Here is a 15392-nt window from a genome sequence, read left to right as displayed (position 1 = left end):
CTCTAAAGAACAGCTCTCCTCCTTCCACACCTGTACCATTTTTTTCTGTCTAGTCCTTAGAAATCTTTCCCTCCCCTCCTCCAGTGTCAGGAACTTTAGAGAACTGGTTCTTCTGAGAAGTTGTTAAATTATGCTAAAAGAAACAGTATTCATTGCTTTTAGTGTAAAATGTTAAAGAAAAAAAACCCTGCCACTAACTGAAAGGGAACAACCTCCCTCTTTGTTCCTTGGTATGTGTGACCCATTGGAAGATGTGAACTGCCTTACCAGGAGGACAGAAACAGCCATCTGTACATGGGGCTTTACAAATCTTGCTCCTTTCTGGGTCAGCGCATGTGTCAGCACAGGAGTTTCCACATTCCATGTACTCCATGTTGTTTGGGCATTCCTGATCTGCACGACCAAATGAAAATGTGGTGTGTTAATGATGTATTTTTAAGAGCTCTCAGATCACTGTATCACTACCCAACTCCTTCTTCCTCCTTTCCCCCATATCTTGTTTGCAAAGCTTTCTATTCAGATGTGTCATGTTTGCTTAACCTCTAAGGGAACTTTTTATGGTCACTTTTACTTCACCTTTGGAGAAAACAGTACTGCTGTGAAATTTGAGTTATTTCACATTATTTTACTAGCTCAAGGTTGGCTGAAGTCATGATACAAGCAAAGGACACTGGAATAATTTATGAAGTCATAATAGTTTATGTTTGCCTGAAGCCTCAGTCATTCTGGCATTAATTTTCTATCCCAATCCACATCAGCAGTTTGGGAGAACTACCTGTAGCCTTACCCCTGGATTTACAGTGATTTCCTGCTCAGTAGCTGTGACTACTGAGTGTGAAAACACAGGATAAGCTAAGGACGAACACATTAGACTTCCCAGTGACTTCTTCTGACTAGATGTCAGCACTTAAAACACTATTTTAGTTAACTGTGCATGGTAAGATTCAAAAAAGAACTGGAGAAAACTTAGCCAAAAGGAAGAGGGGGGACAATACTGAGATATAGTTCTAATTTAAGGAGCTTTTCCATTAACAATGTTTCTGTCAAAGTACTTCCACAGATTGATTCACAGTAGTTAACAGAGCTCCTAGCTTTGCTCTGCTGGGATCAGAATACATGCATATATGTCTAACCTGAAAGAAACTCCAGAGCAGTAGTTACTTACAGCAAAGTTCTTTGGTTCTCCATTCCCCAGGGTCTCCCTTCCTGAGGACACAGTCTCGAGAGTACTGGTTTAAAGTGCTGCATATGCAGCTGGAAACCAAATCAGAGTGGGAAGAATTAACTGCACAGTGGCACATATCCTCAGTGCAGGTCTCTACATAGTCATCAAATGCAACCACTCTGGGGCAGTTTCCAAAACGGGACATAAGTTTCTTGCATCTTTTTTTCTGTAAAAAAAAAAGAAAAGAAGGAAAAGAAAAGCAATACTTGACATTTTACCAACTTTCACGTTTATGGATGTGCATCCCAATTTTTGATGACAGAATTCCAGGGTCACAAGACAATTCAGGTTGGAAGGGACCTAAGAAGATTATGCAGTCTAACTTTCTGTCATGATGTTCTTTTTCTTGGATTGGAAACTGTCATTTAATTGTGCTTTTTCTCACTATCTATTTCTTTAACCCTGTAATAGGATATTCTTTCAGCTATAAAATCAACATTTTGCTCAGATTCATGGGTAGACTCCTGAAAAGTTCAGTTCAGTCCATGTTCTGTAATTCACATTTGTTTCAACACAGTTTCTCCAGGGCTGTAGTTCAGGAAGGTTTATATTTCTTGGCCACACATACTTACATATTTACTGCATCTATCATTGTTCCTCCTAGGATGTCTTCCAGTGTGGTCATCTGGACTCACATCAGCACACTTTTCTGATGGGTCCTCTACTTTGTGGAAGTTCCCAAACTGCCTTGGATGCATTTTATACCCTGCAAAATCCCCAGACACATCTGAGTAACTGCCTGCAATTCTTTAGATCAGCTAATGGACTATAAAGATGCACTTGATCTTTGGGCTCTAAAGCAGTCTGCTCTTCACCAAATGCCCAAATTTAACCATAGCATCCATATTATAGAGGATGACAGCCTGATACAACTTCTGTTGAGATAGAGCCAGGAATCTGGCACATTTGTATAAAGGCTTGCTGTCAGCCTGGGCATTTTTAATTGCATGAGACTCTTGACCTTTCTTATTGCACCTCATCACTTCCAAAGACTTCTGTTCATTATGGCTGTATTTTATCTTACAGAGTTTTGTTTTAGTTTGCCTTCTACTATTACAACCTAAAGTACCATCTTAGGTGCATATGTGTCTAATCATCTGGAAATCTATGACTTTTTAGAGGCTAGAGAAGATGGGAAGAGGGAGCAGGATGAAGACAGGCACACAATACATGTATATAACCATTACACTAGCTAGAGGGGTGCATTTTTCCAAAGCATTACCAGAAACTTGATCCTGGATGTGAGAAATCTTTCTGACTGTTTGAAATTTATATATTTTTATGGAAAGTATGCATAAATTGTTCTTCTTTGATTTTTTTTAAATTCTTTTTTTTTTTAAGAAAAGGTTTAATAGACAGATTTCTGACCAGGTCTATGCTCCTATACTGGCTCAGTCCCTTAACTAAGTGCAGGCCTGAGAGAATGGCTTCCAAAAAACGTTGGTTTCAGGTGCTTTATCACTAACTTTTCTGGAAACAAAGGCCCTTCTAAAGCCCCAAGCTCTTTGAGCCATGTAACTTGCCAAGGATCTCAATTGACATTAAAGAATATAAAGTTTCAAGAAGAGCTACCCCATGCAAAAATGGCATTTTATTTCCTGATAATTGTTTTCCTCAACTGAAAAGAGTCTGAAAGGGAGAAGAAATTTTGGACCTTTATGTGCAGTGGATCTTAGCCTGGGCAGGCAGACTGCTGCCTGCTCAGCCCAGGGAGAAGGATGTGTTCAGAGCAGAAAGGAGGGACATGGGAGGCCACCTGGTCCCTGGGTGTGGGAACCTGTTATCTGTGGAACCAAAGGCATAAAAGAAGAGCCCGTTTTTCTTCGAGCAATGCTTCTCAGTCCCAAACTGTTTCTTCAGAAAAATGTGAGCCACCTTTAGTTTTTACCTATTGAGCTTGTAAAGGGCAGAAACATGACTAAGATGCATCCAAAAAGCTTAATATGAAATATGAAAATGAACCCCAAATCTATCACTACAAGTGGTATTTTTAATGGCATCTCAGGATTCTTTCTGAATAAGTGAGATAGATGACAATATTTTTCTGGTGACTTAAGAACCCCAAATATTACTTGAAGGGATGATGTTATAACTTTGGCTTCAGTCCTGCAGCTAGTATCCCAGGATGCAGGTTTCTTTCTGCTCTTACAACCTGATGCAGCTTCAGCTGTTTGTTCTGTTGGCCAATTTCCAGTTCAGTGCAATATCTGAAGGTATCCATGGATAGCACCATGTTTTCTGCAAAGATGCTCAGTGAAATCTCTCTGGCTCAGTGATGATGCTTTCATTTCATTACAAAGGCAAAAATTATCACACTTGATACCCAATTGTAAAATGATGAAAATGGAAGAACAGAAAATGTGTTCATGCCTCATTTGAGACTACAAGTTCCTTAAAGTTTACTACTATCAGTGGGAAACTAGGCAATGTTTCTGCATGATAGCCAGGCAATTAATTTGGGTCAAAAAGGGTTGAGACTCTTCCAAGTTTGCAGACAGCAGAGGAACCCAAATCATCCCAGAACCTCTTAAGATACATCTCCTGTATACAGAAAAGTTTGTGCATTTCAGAGTGTCTGTCAGGAAATCTGAAACCCCGCTTTGAGAAAACAGTTAACCAAGTTTGGTGTCACATTTTAACAGTTCTGTTCTATGTGGAATATTGTGTATTCATGGCCTACCATCCAAAATCAAATCATTCTTCGCACTGCCATCATAGTTTCCACATAGACCACATATTTTCTCTTTATATGTTTCTTCCAGGTCCAGCTACAAAACAAAAGGAAAGAGTTTAAAGGCTTTTCCCCACATCAGCAGCACATGTTATGAAGTGGTTCACAACAGAAAAGCACAGTAGCAGAAATGCTCATTAACAATTTGCAGCAGTCTGCTTTTCCATTACAAACCTGCCATAAAACTTACCTGCAGACAGGTTGAATTTAAATGGGAAGATAATCTTCTAGCAATTGCCATTGCCACATACTAAAGAGCTAACTGAAGCATGCTGAATGCTGGAGTAATCCCTGGACCAGTGTCTCCCAGTATAGAGACACTGGTATATAGACTTGTGGTACCTCTTGCAAGGTACCACAGCTCCACTCTGAGCAGGTCAGATAACAGTGCTTTGATGCTGGATGCTGCAAAAAGCAGCTTCTGGTCAGCTTTTAGCCATATCTAAGGCTTTTTCTAGTCCATAGGCTAAATGGAAAACTTCATAGCGTTTCTAGGGGTGGGTCTGTCCAGCATAACTTGTTCTGCCTATACTTGGAGGGAATGAGGAGCCAGGTTAGCACATTATTGCCTTGCTAGATAAAACTATTGCACCTAATCACTCCTACATGCTTGGGGGGGTAGTACTGACATCACTCAGGTCCACCAAAAAAACCCAGTGCTTTTCCTACAGGTGTGTCACCCTAAAATTGTGTCCACGCTACAGGTGGTGCCTGTAATACTTCAGTACAAGGGAAGGGGGAACATGAATACTTCATTAAATCAGAATTTGAATACCACTTGATTGCTACCTGATTTTTTCTCTCTCTATTCACCTTCTACCCTCTCTCTGTCTCTCTGAACTGCAAAACATGACATACAACTTTCATTTATTTAATCTCAGTGCTGATTGTGGAGGGTAAGTGTTCACACCCAAAAGTGTAAATAGACTGTTTCAACAGAGGATATTTGGGGGTGGATGTATAGAGGGGAACTCCCGCATAGCAAGGCTTTGGAATGAGAGAGGCCAAGGTCTGAACTGGCCACACAGATTAGTTTCCCACATAAGATGTGCATGGAGACAGACAGTTAACTAACAAGTCAAAACTGTAAGCACTAGCTGTTCTGCTGCCAGTGCCCCATGGAGGAAGCAAATAACTACAGAGTTGCTATCTCCAGGGTTAACAGTGGCACCTTTTGTCACATAAAATTAGTTTGGAATGCCTGAGCATTGTGACTCCATGCCCCTACCCCATGAAACTATTACCTAGTTTGGTATGTCCCTATCAGCTTATGGATACAGCGATACCTCCCCCTCACAATCTCTTATACCAACACAGTGCCTGCATCCAGCTCTGCTTTTTGCCATTGATGAGGTTCACCAAGAGAAAAACAACTAACTGGCTGTTCATACTAGGAGAGTGTCAGCCCAGTTCCACTTGAGTGTCAGGCCCAGCTTGGAAGTGACTTGGAAGTAAGTACAGGTGTCCTCAATCAGGATGCTTTTCAAGCTGAAGGGCATGTGGATCCTGGAAATTGGAGGGAACAAAACAGATTGCATTGAAAAAAAGTGATGAAATCCTCTCAGAGATATAGGAAGAAAAACTAGAGTCAAAAGGAGCTAAATAACCCATGGGGACATTCTTTTCAAGGTCAGCCTTCATCCACACAATGCATTAAATTTAGGTATAATCACCTTGTCCACTGTGACCTTTTACCAACCTTAACCCATAACACAATGTATTTTGGTCATGAGTATGTCAATACTACATTAGTCACCCAAGTGATACCAATGCAGCTCTGCTTGTTTACATATCCCGAGGACCTAGCCCAAAATGTTATAAGGAGCAAGACCACAATACTGGGAAAATTGCCCTCCGCATGAGGGTACTGTAGGTTCTCATCATCCCTCCAGGCTTTCCTTGACATTTGGGATTCACAGAGGTGTGAAAAAAGCTCTGTTCTGTTACTCATGTACTGACATGACTCAGACCTACATTACTTTTTCATCTCACCAAGACAATTACCATTCATTTTCCCTGAAAAACTTAGAAAATCAGAAAATGGCTAAAGGATAGGAGATTTCTTGCCCTTTTGATTTAGAAGATACATCTGGGCTTTGCTACTATAATTACAACTGAGTGATGCTATTCTACATTTGGTTATTTCTAGAAGGCTGTCAAGAGAATACAGCCTATATGCTTGCAATTTTCTCTCCAACAAGATTGTGAGGGTTTTTCCCAGAATCAAAGCTTGCCTTGGCCCTTCATGTCTATATGCTGGGAGCAGGTCATCGCACTTCTCATGAGGGCTGCCCTTTTTAAGGACAGGTATGATCACATCACAGTGTTATTGTGCCCAACTTTCAGCTACTGTTGCATATGACTTTTTACTTATGGAGTATTTTTACCCTTCTGTTTGCAGTTTGCTTTTTTGTTCATTTCAGATTGAAATTAAAGGTGTGTATTTTGACTTCTGAAACTTACCTCTTTTGTGTAAGTAGATCCCAAGGCAAGCTGTGATCTGCAAAGCAGTGCTATTTTCTAGACTAATCTATCATCTGGCAACAGAAAACTTTTTCTGAAAGGACCATCTGGTCCTGAACAGCAACATATAACAGTAGGGTTAGTACCACAGAAACAATGTTTTGAGGAAAAAATTCAAAGTTTCTACAAAATGAAAACCTTCTGTAAATAAAGTGTTGATTTTAACTCCTTCCCTCCACTTCTCCCTCCCAAATCAAAGCAATGTTAAGGAAATCTACACCTTCTGTTTTTATAACATACACATAGCCTTTTGCTTAACATGTTGGTGTTGATCCCTGGGAGATGTAGTTTATATGCATCTTGCCTCCTCCACCACTATGGGCTGGACTCTTCACAATACCCAGTTCAGAGTGCTATGAACATATCATACACAGTCATTTGCACCTCTTCAGAATAGGACCACTTTCTAGACAGGCCACCTGTTGCTGATACATAGCAATAAAACTACCGCACAAGAAAACAACAGTATGGTCTTTACTCACTTGTTCCCGTTCACTGTGATGCCTGTCTCCTTCACCTCCAAGATAACTCCATCAATGGTGACAGTGAAGTAGATCAGGAAGCTATTCTTGTCACTGCGCCTGATTTGGATGTTAAAGTCCTGGTAGCTGTCATTGCAGTGTGAAGCGAAGACATATGTACAGGTTCCAGGAAAGGTGAACTTAACATGGTCAAATGTATGAAAGTGGAAATTGCCCCAGGTGGCACATTCACTCCTACTGACAGTAGAGACCTGGACTAAAGAAGGAATCATAGGAGGGGAGCTTAGATATTCACCCTACATGAGGTACTTTGCTTTTTTTTGTTGTTGTTGAAAACATTAAAATGAGAGATTTTCACAGGCAAAAATGTTAACCCCAGAAGATACTAGTTTGTGGGAAGCAGTTTCGTCTCACTGAACTTTTGAAGTCCGTGCCAGAGATACCTCCATTGTGAGCAGATGAGCCCAGGCTCCTTTGAAGTTAACAATGAGAAGCAGAAGAGGTTCAGCTTCCCTACCTTACATACCTACCCAGGAAGAAGATGCTCCAAGACTGCATGATTCTCTCCATTGTCTATAAAGGTTGCTGAGGGGTGCCAATGTAGATGGCACCCCTCAGCATTTACACTGTAGATATCTAAAGTGAAGAGAGGGAAATCCCATCTTGGCTGCCTAAATCTCATTTCTACTTTTGAAATCCTGCTTCTTAACCCAGGCAAGACTTTGGTCCAAAGCATTGAATTGAGTCCCTTCCAGGAGATACCACAGGTAGCATGACTCTTCAGCAAAATGGCAGCCACTGATCTCAGCAATTGAGGCTGCCACCAGCTTCAGCAGTCAGCTCAGAGCGACTTGTTTTTCATCTCAACCAAAACTCATGTCTTGGACCTCTGAGTTGTATCTCTGTTGAAGGTATTGATACATACTTTAAGTGCATATAAGACATCACTTCAGAAAGTAGTTTTCATACCACCGAGCTGCAGAAAGCCAATAGGAATCACCTTGAATTAAATAAGATATGCTTGCTACAAAATGTTTTTAGCATTTCTTCTAGGCCCACCTGAAAGAATGGGAAATGAAAACAGGCAAATTTCTTTGTGTTGTTTATGTAGCATATTTAGGAAAATCAACATCCATCACAGATCAAATCAAAAGCAGTCATTAATGTATTTAGTGAACTCTAAAATATTATTAAATATTCCTACCTAAGAACCAGCAGGGGAACACTGAAAAATTCAGATCTTGATGTCAGAAATGTGCAACACAAACTCAAGTGCCAAGAAGTGCTTACAGAAACAGCTTTTTAAAGGGACTGTAATCTGCCATAGGTGTTTGCAGCACTAGAGTAGAGTAGGCTAATTTAGCACTTTTCTACATAATAATGAGGGGAAATGAGAAAGTTTGGCTATTCTTGGAAGTGGAGTTGCTGGAATTACTAAGACAGCAATAACTGTGACATTAATTGTTTGTGTATTAATCAACTGGGGAAAGTGTACGACATTCAAAACCAAAGCAGGAGGTAACAGTGCAGCAGACCACAAAAAATATGATTACTCCTAATGCGGTATTTCATACTTGTCTATCAAGCCTAGCAGGCATTATGGTAACATACTTCTTCTATAAAGAATATATGTAAACTGTGTTGAAAAGGGTGTCACCATTTTTTTATGATGTAAACTGCATTCAGGAGTCTCCTCTTTAAGATTAGTCACTTAGGACATGAAACAGTTGATAAGCTACCTAGTAGTGGAAGAAAAAAATGTAAAATACTTAGATGATTGACATTAAGGGTGAAAATGTACAGTTAAACAGTATCTGGTGTGCCTACAGCTCTTACATGAATATGTTACACATTTTCATTTGAAAAGTCTATTTGTCACCTATGGAGAGCAATATGTGAGCAAATAATCTGAGAATTAGATTTTTTTTCTTACCTATCTGAACTGGTTCTTTGCCCTTGCAACAACTCCAAAATAGGCAGAAGATCCAAAATGACCTCCGCTTTTTTATTTCCATCTTGCCATGAAGCAGTAACTTGAAAATCCTTCCAGGGGAGTGTTTTTTCCTTGGCTTATAGGCAGATTTTTATAGCCCAGGAATTTGGCATGAGAACAAAACACTGATGGCAGGGTCCCTGAAAGGTGGAGCTTCATTCAGTTTTCTCTCAGTGGTTCATGTTTAGCAGCCAGCAACCTCCTGTCTTTCAGACAAGACAGGTATCCAATTCTCTCTTGCTTTATGTGGAGACAGAGAGCTGTCCTATAGGTCCTCCTACCCCCCACCCCTACAGTGTTGCTTTTTCTTTGGCAACAATAGTTTTTCTTTTTGTAACATCTGATTAGTAACAAGCAATCATTGCCCTCTTTCAGAACTTTTCTCTTGCTTGCACATCAGCACAGTCCCCCAGGTAGAGAAAAACTGTTTGTTGCCTCTGCTAGCTTGATGGCGACTTCTAAATGTTAGACCAAAAAATATTGTAAGGTCAGGCATAATGTGTGGTTTATTTAAAGCAAAGGCTTTTGGCAGCAGGGCAATGTCCTTTAAGAAATGTATCCAAAATATCTTACAAAAAAGGCCAGAGGTTTACTGCTTCAACAGACCAGGAATGACATTAGTCCACATAGTGCAAACTTCTCGCCTCTACTGCACAAATGTGATTTAACTGCACCAGTCAGACATAGGAAGTTAATTTATTCTTTATGCACACAGAGGTGGTGGTTTCTGCAAACAGCATAAGGGAGCAGTGCCCAAGTCCCACCAAAATGTAGGCCACAATTCATTCCTTCACCTCCTAAATTATGCTGCTGCAAAAGGGTCCCTTGGTGCTATTGGAGTGCTTTAATAGACTATCACATAGCCATAAAAAATCCAGCAGGCTCAGTCATGATCTGGTCTACATTCCCTTGTAGGACAGTTCTTGGACATCCCATCACAGACGTTTGATGTTAGTAATTTTAGGATCTTTTTTAGAGATTTACCTGTTCTACTGGCACAAGCTGACCTAGCATTTCTTCACCTTATCCATGCCATGGGGGAACTGCTCCTGACACCGAGGAAGCCTCTCACTTAGTCCCAGCAAATCAAACATGGGTAACAAACGTTCCCACAATTTCAACTGCTCCATGCCCCTTTGGGAATACACTAATGCCAGAATGATTGCCAGTAGTAAGTGGGCACAAATATAGTTTAAAGTGGGCTTAGGTTTCACCATTGTTGGAAGTCCTCAGGTCGAGTCTGTCCATGCACTCACTGGGGAATATGCATGTCCTCTTAACTGGTTGGCAGACAGTAAGCTGGTGCTTGAGAACTGCATCTTGCCCACTGCTTTACAAAGCTTTCCGGCATTTACAAAGTTAAGTGCCCTAAAGCTGGCCCACTGCTTCTTTCAGCTGTTCCCGCTACACAGTTATGAGCTGCTTACTCAGTGGCTGACAGAATTGCAGGTGCAAATGTCTGCCAGATTAAGATTTGCTGCTGTGGTTGCTCTCAAGAAAATCCTGCACCAGCAGGCAAGAGCATTGTGCAGCACATGAAACATGAGTTCATGTTACCCCTTTCCCACTGTCCATGCCCCATTAATTCCATTGTCAGTTGCACTTGAGGCAGGGCACTACTGGAAGGTAAAGTCTGTTCTTGAAGCCCTGCCATTTTGGCTGGAATACAGAACCAACAGACCTTATGGCACCCTGCTGATCTCCATCCAAATAGTCAGAAAGTAAACCAGCAGAATATCTAGTAGATAAACCAAACCAGGAGAATACGACATTGTAGGTATTAGGATGGTCTGAAATTGAATACAGTGCAATAGTAACACTAAAATTCAGCAGATTCCCATGGTAACTTTCAAATTGAGTTCTTGTACAGGCTACAGAACAGTGTTAATGGCAGGTGTGGGGAAGGACTGTGAAGCTCAGAAGAAAAAGCACGTAGGTCAGTAGACCACTGACACTGACAAAGAGAGCTTAGTTGAGGATAAAGATGGAAAGATGAAACCTATTAATTTTCCCAAATCAAAGCTAGTGTCAAAATCCAAATGCAGAACTCTGCTAAGACAGAGTCCATTTTTAAAAATCATGGTCCTCTTCCACCCAGGTAATCTCAGATTGGTATGAGAACAGAAAGAAGAATAGGACTCTAGGAGTATGATTCCTGACCCTAGGAAAAAAACCCTTTATTACCAGCAGACAGCACAAAAGCAGCAGGAACCACACACAAACTACTTGCCAAAGATACCCTTCAGGCTGGAGTAGACCTTAGATGACAAAGACATGGTGAGGCTGTCCGTTGCAACTCCCAGCCCTTTGTCTTCTACATGTGGGGTGGTTCGGGGCCATGACAGGGTGGGCAGGAGGGATGAGCTAAGGCATGATTTCCCCCTGCAAGCTTCATTTAGAACTCAGGGGCCTGGGAAGAACATGAACAGCACCTGTTAAAACTGTGTCCAAGGAACTGACAGAATAAAACAAATAATTCATTGAACCACCATCCACTTATGCTCCACTCAGCTGAGAAAGTAATCTCAGTCATCTGGGATCATCTCCTGAGAAAAGCAAGAGCACATCTTTTGCTACTCAGAGAAACAGGAAACCCAATCGTCTTGATCCATACCTAGCCATTTTCTTACCTCTGCTTGTCTGCTCTGTCATTTTTGCCATTTCTTTGCCATTTCTTGGGGAGCAGAGTTCCTGTCAGTGACTAACCAGAGCTGCCGCTTCTGGCTTCTCCACAGAGAGTGCTGGCTACACTCCTTAGAAATCACTGGATGCTTCAATGCCCTGTAATGATTTCAGGGCTACTTATGGGGGAAGGAGGTTTACATTCAAATGAAGGTTTTATATTCAAGTGTGGCAACACTGAGGTTTTCAGAAGAAATACATGGTCATTTTCGGATGGAAATTCAGACTGACAGGGAGCTTGTGAATATGTTGGTCACTTACCACCATATCATTGCTATTGCAGGCACGCAAGTTATAGCTATTCCCCCTGCAGTGACATACTGGGATTAATAACTTTTCCCTTTATTGGGCCCTGCAGCATAAGAGGCCTTCACTCTGCTGCAGCTGTACTAGCAAAAAGAACAATTCCTCTTGGCCCCTTTACAGCCCATTTCATGGATCATTTGCCATTAAAGGGTATGTGATTTTAGTAAATACAATAGGTAAATATTAACTCAGCTTCTTTATTGACACTGACTTATTGGAGATAAACTGTCATGAAGCTAATGTAATACACCAGCCAATCACATGTCCTATTTTTTGATACAAACTTGGTAAAGAGGCATTCAAATTGGAAGCATCTGGTGGATTGATGCAATTCACAGCCAGCCACCGTACCGAAGCCTGGCAGTTGCATTTGTACCATACCCTTCTGTCAAAAGGTGATGCTATAAACACTATAAAGCATTAAGGCTACCAAGACTTTTCTAACACACCGTCCTAGGACAGTCCAAGCACTGGTGGGGTTCAGCTTGGAAATCCTCTGATATTCCAGCTCATTTCAGGCAAAGCTGGTGCTGCTTCTTAAAATGTGAATCCATTATAAAATGGTGTTTTACAAGCACTGCCTTACTAATAACTCTGGAGAAATGCTGTGTACTTCATTAACAAGGTAATGTTAGCTAGGAAAATAATTAATTTGGATTTGGTGTCAAGCCCTCTTGTGCTGATAATCCACATGATGAAAACATCTGAAGTGAATTTGGCAAAATATTTGACATAACTGATGGTTACGACACTAATTTGCACATTCTAAATTGCCAGAAGAATTCGAGAACAACATGGATTACATTTTTATCCTTGGTGTAATCCCATGGAATTTAGGAAATTCATATCAAAGATTTATTTAATCCATCAGATTTGCATCCACCACACAGTTTGAAATGTCTGGCAGTAAGTATAAGGTGATCTGTAACAGGCAGAGGAAAAGCAGGGAACAGATCTTTGTCATTACTTGTCAATTAAAATGCATGAAGAATGCCTTCAGTATTTTAATTTTGATAGGAGATGATTGGGTGTCTTCTTACATTTTGCCTTAGAATGAATACAAAGCTCCTTAACCTCTCATCTTGCCATAAGGTTCCCTGATTTTTGCTGAACTAATCAAGGGCATTAGTTACTCCTGTTTGCAAAGAATCAGTTCAGCTGCTCTTTTCTGGTTTTGGGCGTTTTAGGGGTTTTTTTAAGAAGATGTAGATCTTTCAAAATCCACATACAAGGAGTAATGACACGGCTGATTGGTGTTTGTGCACACAGGTCTTATTGACCTATTGGGACTTTCTCACGTGAGAAAGACTGCCTGCATAGAAAGCCATCTCATGAGGAGCTTGGGCCCTTGAGCTTTTTCTACTTGAAAGATTTTTCTTGAAACAACCTTCCTGGTGAAAAATATGGAGTAGCAGAACAAAGGGAACCCAGGGCCCTATGTAGGGAAGGATATGAACATTCTGCTTTAAGAATTAGAGCTTTATGGGTTTCAGGCTAGAGCAGATTCCACTCCTTTTTTTAAAAGCAATTTCTTATTTCATGGATGCCAAGACAATTCAGAAGAGGCCACTGCATACTTAATACTGAAGTGTGTATACTTCTGAAATTACATGAAATTACATACCCAGTAAGCATACCCACCATGACTGAAAGTTACTGCAAGCCAACAGAAAAGCAGAGAGATAAGGCAAAGAACTGGCTGAGGTGAGAAGCTAAGCAACCTTGGCCTGGTTTTTTTGGGGGGGATGTGGTTTTTTTCCCTAAATTGTACTTACGTTATGTCCCTGTTAAGGACTTGATCTAAAATTCTGTCAGAGCCTTTCTGCTGGACTCGTTAGGTTGTGATCCTTCCAAAATGAACCATGGTATTTCACAGTAAGCAGCTAACTTTTCTGTCATCCAAATTTCAGAGCTTGCCTTGCCTTGAACGCTGTAGCCACTAAAACCAAAGCAGTTTTGTAGGTGGCTGAATGCCATTTTTATTTTAAATTCAAATGACTATCCAGAGAGAGGAAAACCAAGACAAATCGGGCCACAGTCTTTCCCGAGGCTGCTGCTTAGCATGTTGTGGAAGTTAGAATTAGCCATGCAATAGCTAGCTGCCCTTAGTGTGCTGTGTTTAGCTCAGGCTCCCTGTGTTTTTAAGAAGAATGAGCGTACAGCTCCCATAGGTGCTGCAAGCAAAGTGCAAGAAGTGCTTGGCTACACTAGTCCAAAGGGACTGGCTATTGAAATTTCACTGCTGTGTCAGGTCACAGGCACTGTGTAAAGCCACATTCCTTGATCACAGTTCCTGTTGCCTTTTGTTACTGCTTAAAAGAGAGCTGCATGAAGCAAAGGTGCTCATTCTCAACCCCAACTCTGCCATACTTTCTACTTGATTTCTGCCAAATAAGGTAGTTGTATGTGTGTTGCTTCACTTAGTATCCGAGGTTTCTTCTCCACCTCACATACAGGCTAATCTTTGCACGATTTGAAAATCTGTGATGCTTCTCTTATCATTAGGTTAGACTGAGATTAACAGCCTTGATATGGTCAGGCGGTAGCTGCTTCTATGTGCGAAGGTTAGCATTTGTGTGACTAACTGAATTAGGCTCTCATGACTAGACCTTCTGTTTAGCCTTCAAAGCAAACAAGATTTTCACTCAAATATGCCATATAATATGACCAGGAACAAATCTCCAGAATGATTCTTACAAGACTAGTTGCTTATCACTGGAAGATCCGTGGTTTCCTGGAGATAAAAAAGCTCAATGACTGTCGGGAGAACCCATTTTTTTTTGTCAAATGTGGAGAGGAGGCTAGCCAAAAGCATAGCAAAAGGTGACATAAAGTGTTTTCTGTCTTTAAACCATTCTGCAAGAGAAAGATGTTCTGACATGGAAGTTGTTGAACTGAAACAATATCAAAAATACATTATGAATTCTACTATGTTTGGTGAGTTTTCTCAAAGTCTTGGAATAAGGGAAAAACTACAGTGGTGATTTTTCACTGTTCTAGAGACAAGTTTGTGAAAGGTATTCAAGTATTTTACATATGAATGCTGAAAAACTGGAACATTAAAGGAAATCCAGTTTGAACACACCAGATTTTAAAAGGGTGATGCTGAAAAAGAAGTTAGAGGATTTTCTACATCAGTGACAGGAATATGCTTACATAGCCTGGTTCAAAGTTAGTGTGGGAGACTGCCAGTTAAGAACACAGTTGTTTGTGGTAACCTGAAAAGATTGAGTTAATTTTGAGGATTAAGATTGAGGAAATTTAGCCTAGGAAGAGGGCTGCTTAACTTGAAGAACTTGTTCTACCTTAAAATACCCCTACCCCTCAAAGCTTCTGCTGGGAGATGAAATTTCAGAAATTGTGTAGCAATGTTACAGTTATTTAAAGGTATTTCAGTTTTTGTGGGACCTAAAGTTCACAATAATTTTCTTTTCTATGATCTTATAGTTT

At 40.7% G+C, this 15392-nt stretch overlaps 1 protein-coding gene across 1 annotated transcript in view; it reads right to left on the bottom strand.

Moving 5' to 3' along the window:
* LOC142040249 (mucin-5B) overlaps positions 1-8976 on the bottom strand; it is a 44238-nt gene extending 35262 nt beyond the window's left edge. The window contains exons 1-7 of the mRNA XM_075047875.1: positions 8895-8976; positions 6962-7217; positions 5348-5462; positions 3906-3993; positions 1798-1931; positions 1166-1391; positions 268-393 (exon numbers count right to left, since the gene is read on the bottom strand). Coding sequence (XP_074903976.1) covers positions 268-393; positions 1166-1391; positions 1798-1931; positions 3906-3993; positions 5348-5462; positions 6962-7217; positions 8895-8976 — 1027 coding nt within the window. The remainder of the gene's footprint in view (positions 1-267; positions 394-1165; positions 1392-1797; positions 1932-3905; positions 3994-5347; positions 5463-6961; positions 7218-8894) is intronic.
* Positions 8977-15392: the final 6416 nt, after the last annotated feature.

The sequence above is a fragment of the Buteo buteo genome, chromosome 16 (assembly GCF_964188355.1).
Source record: "Buteo buteo chromosome 16, bButBut1.hap1.1, whole genome shotgun sequence".
In the NCBI taxonomy this organism is placed as follows: domain Eukaryota; kingdom Metazoa; phylum Chordata; class Aves; order Accipitriformes; family Accipitridae; genus Buteo; species Buteo buteo.
The sequence above is the reverse complement of the archived record's forward strand: the minus strand, read 5'-3'. Positions and strand labels throughout refer to the sequence as shown.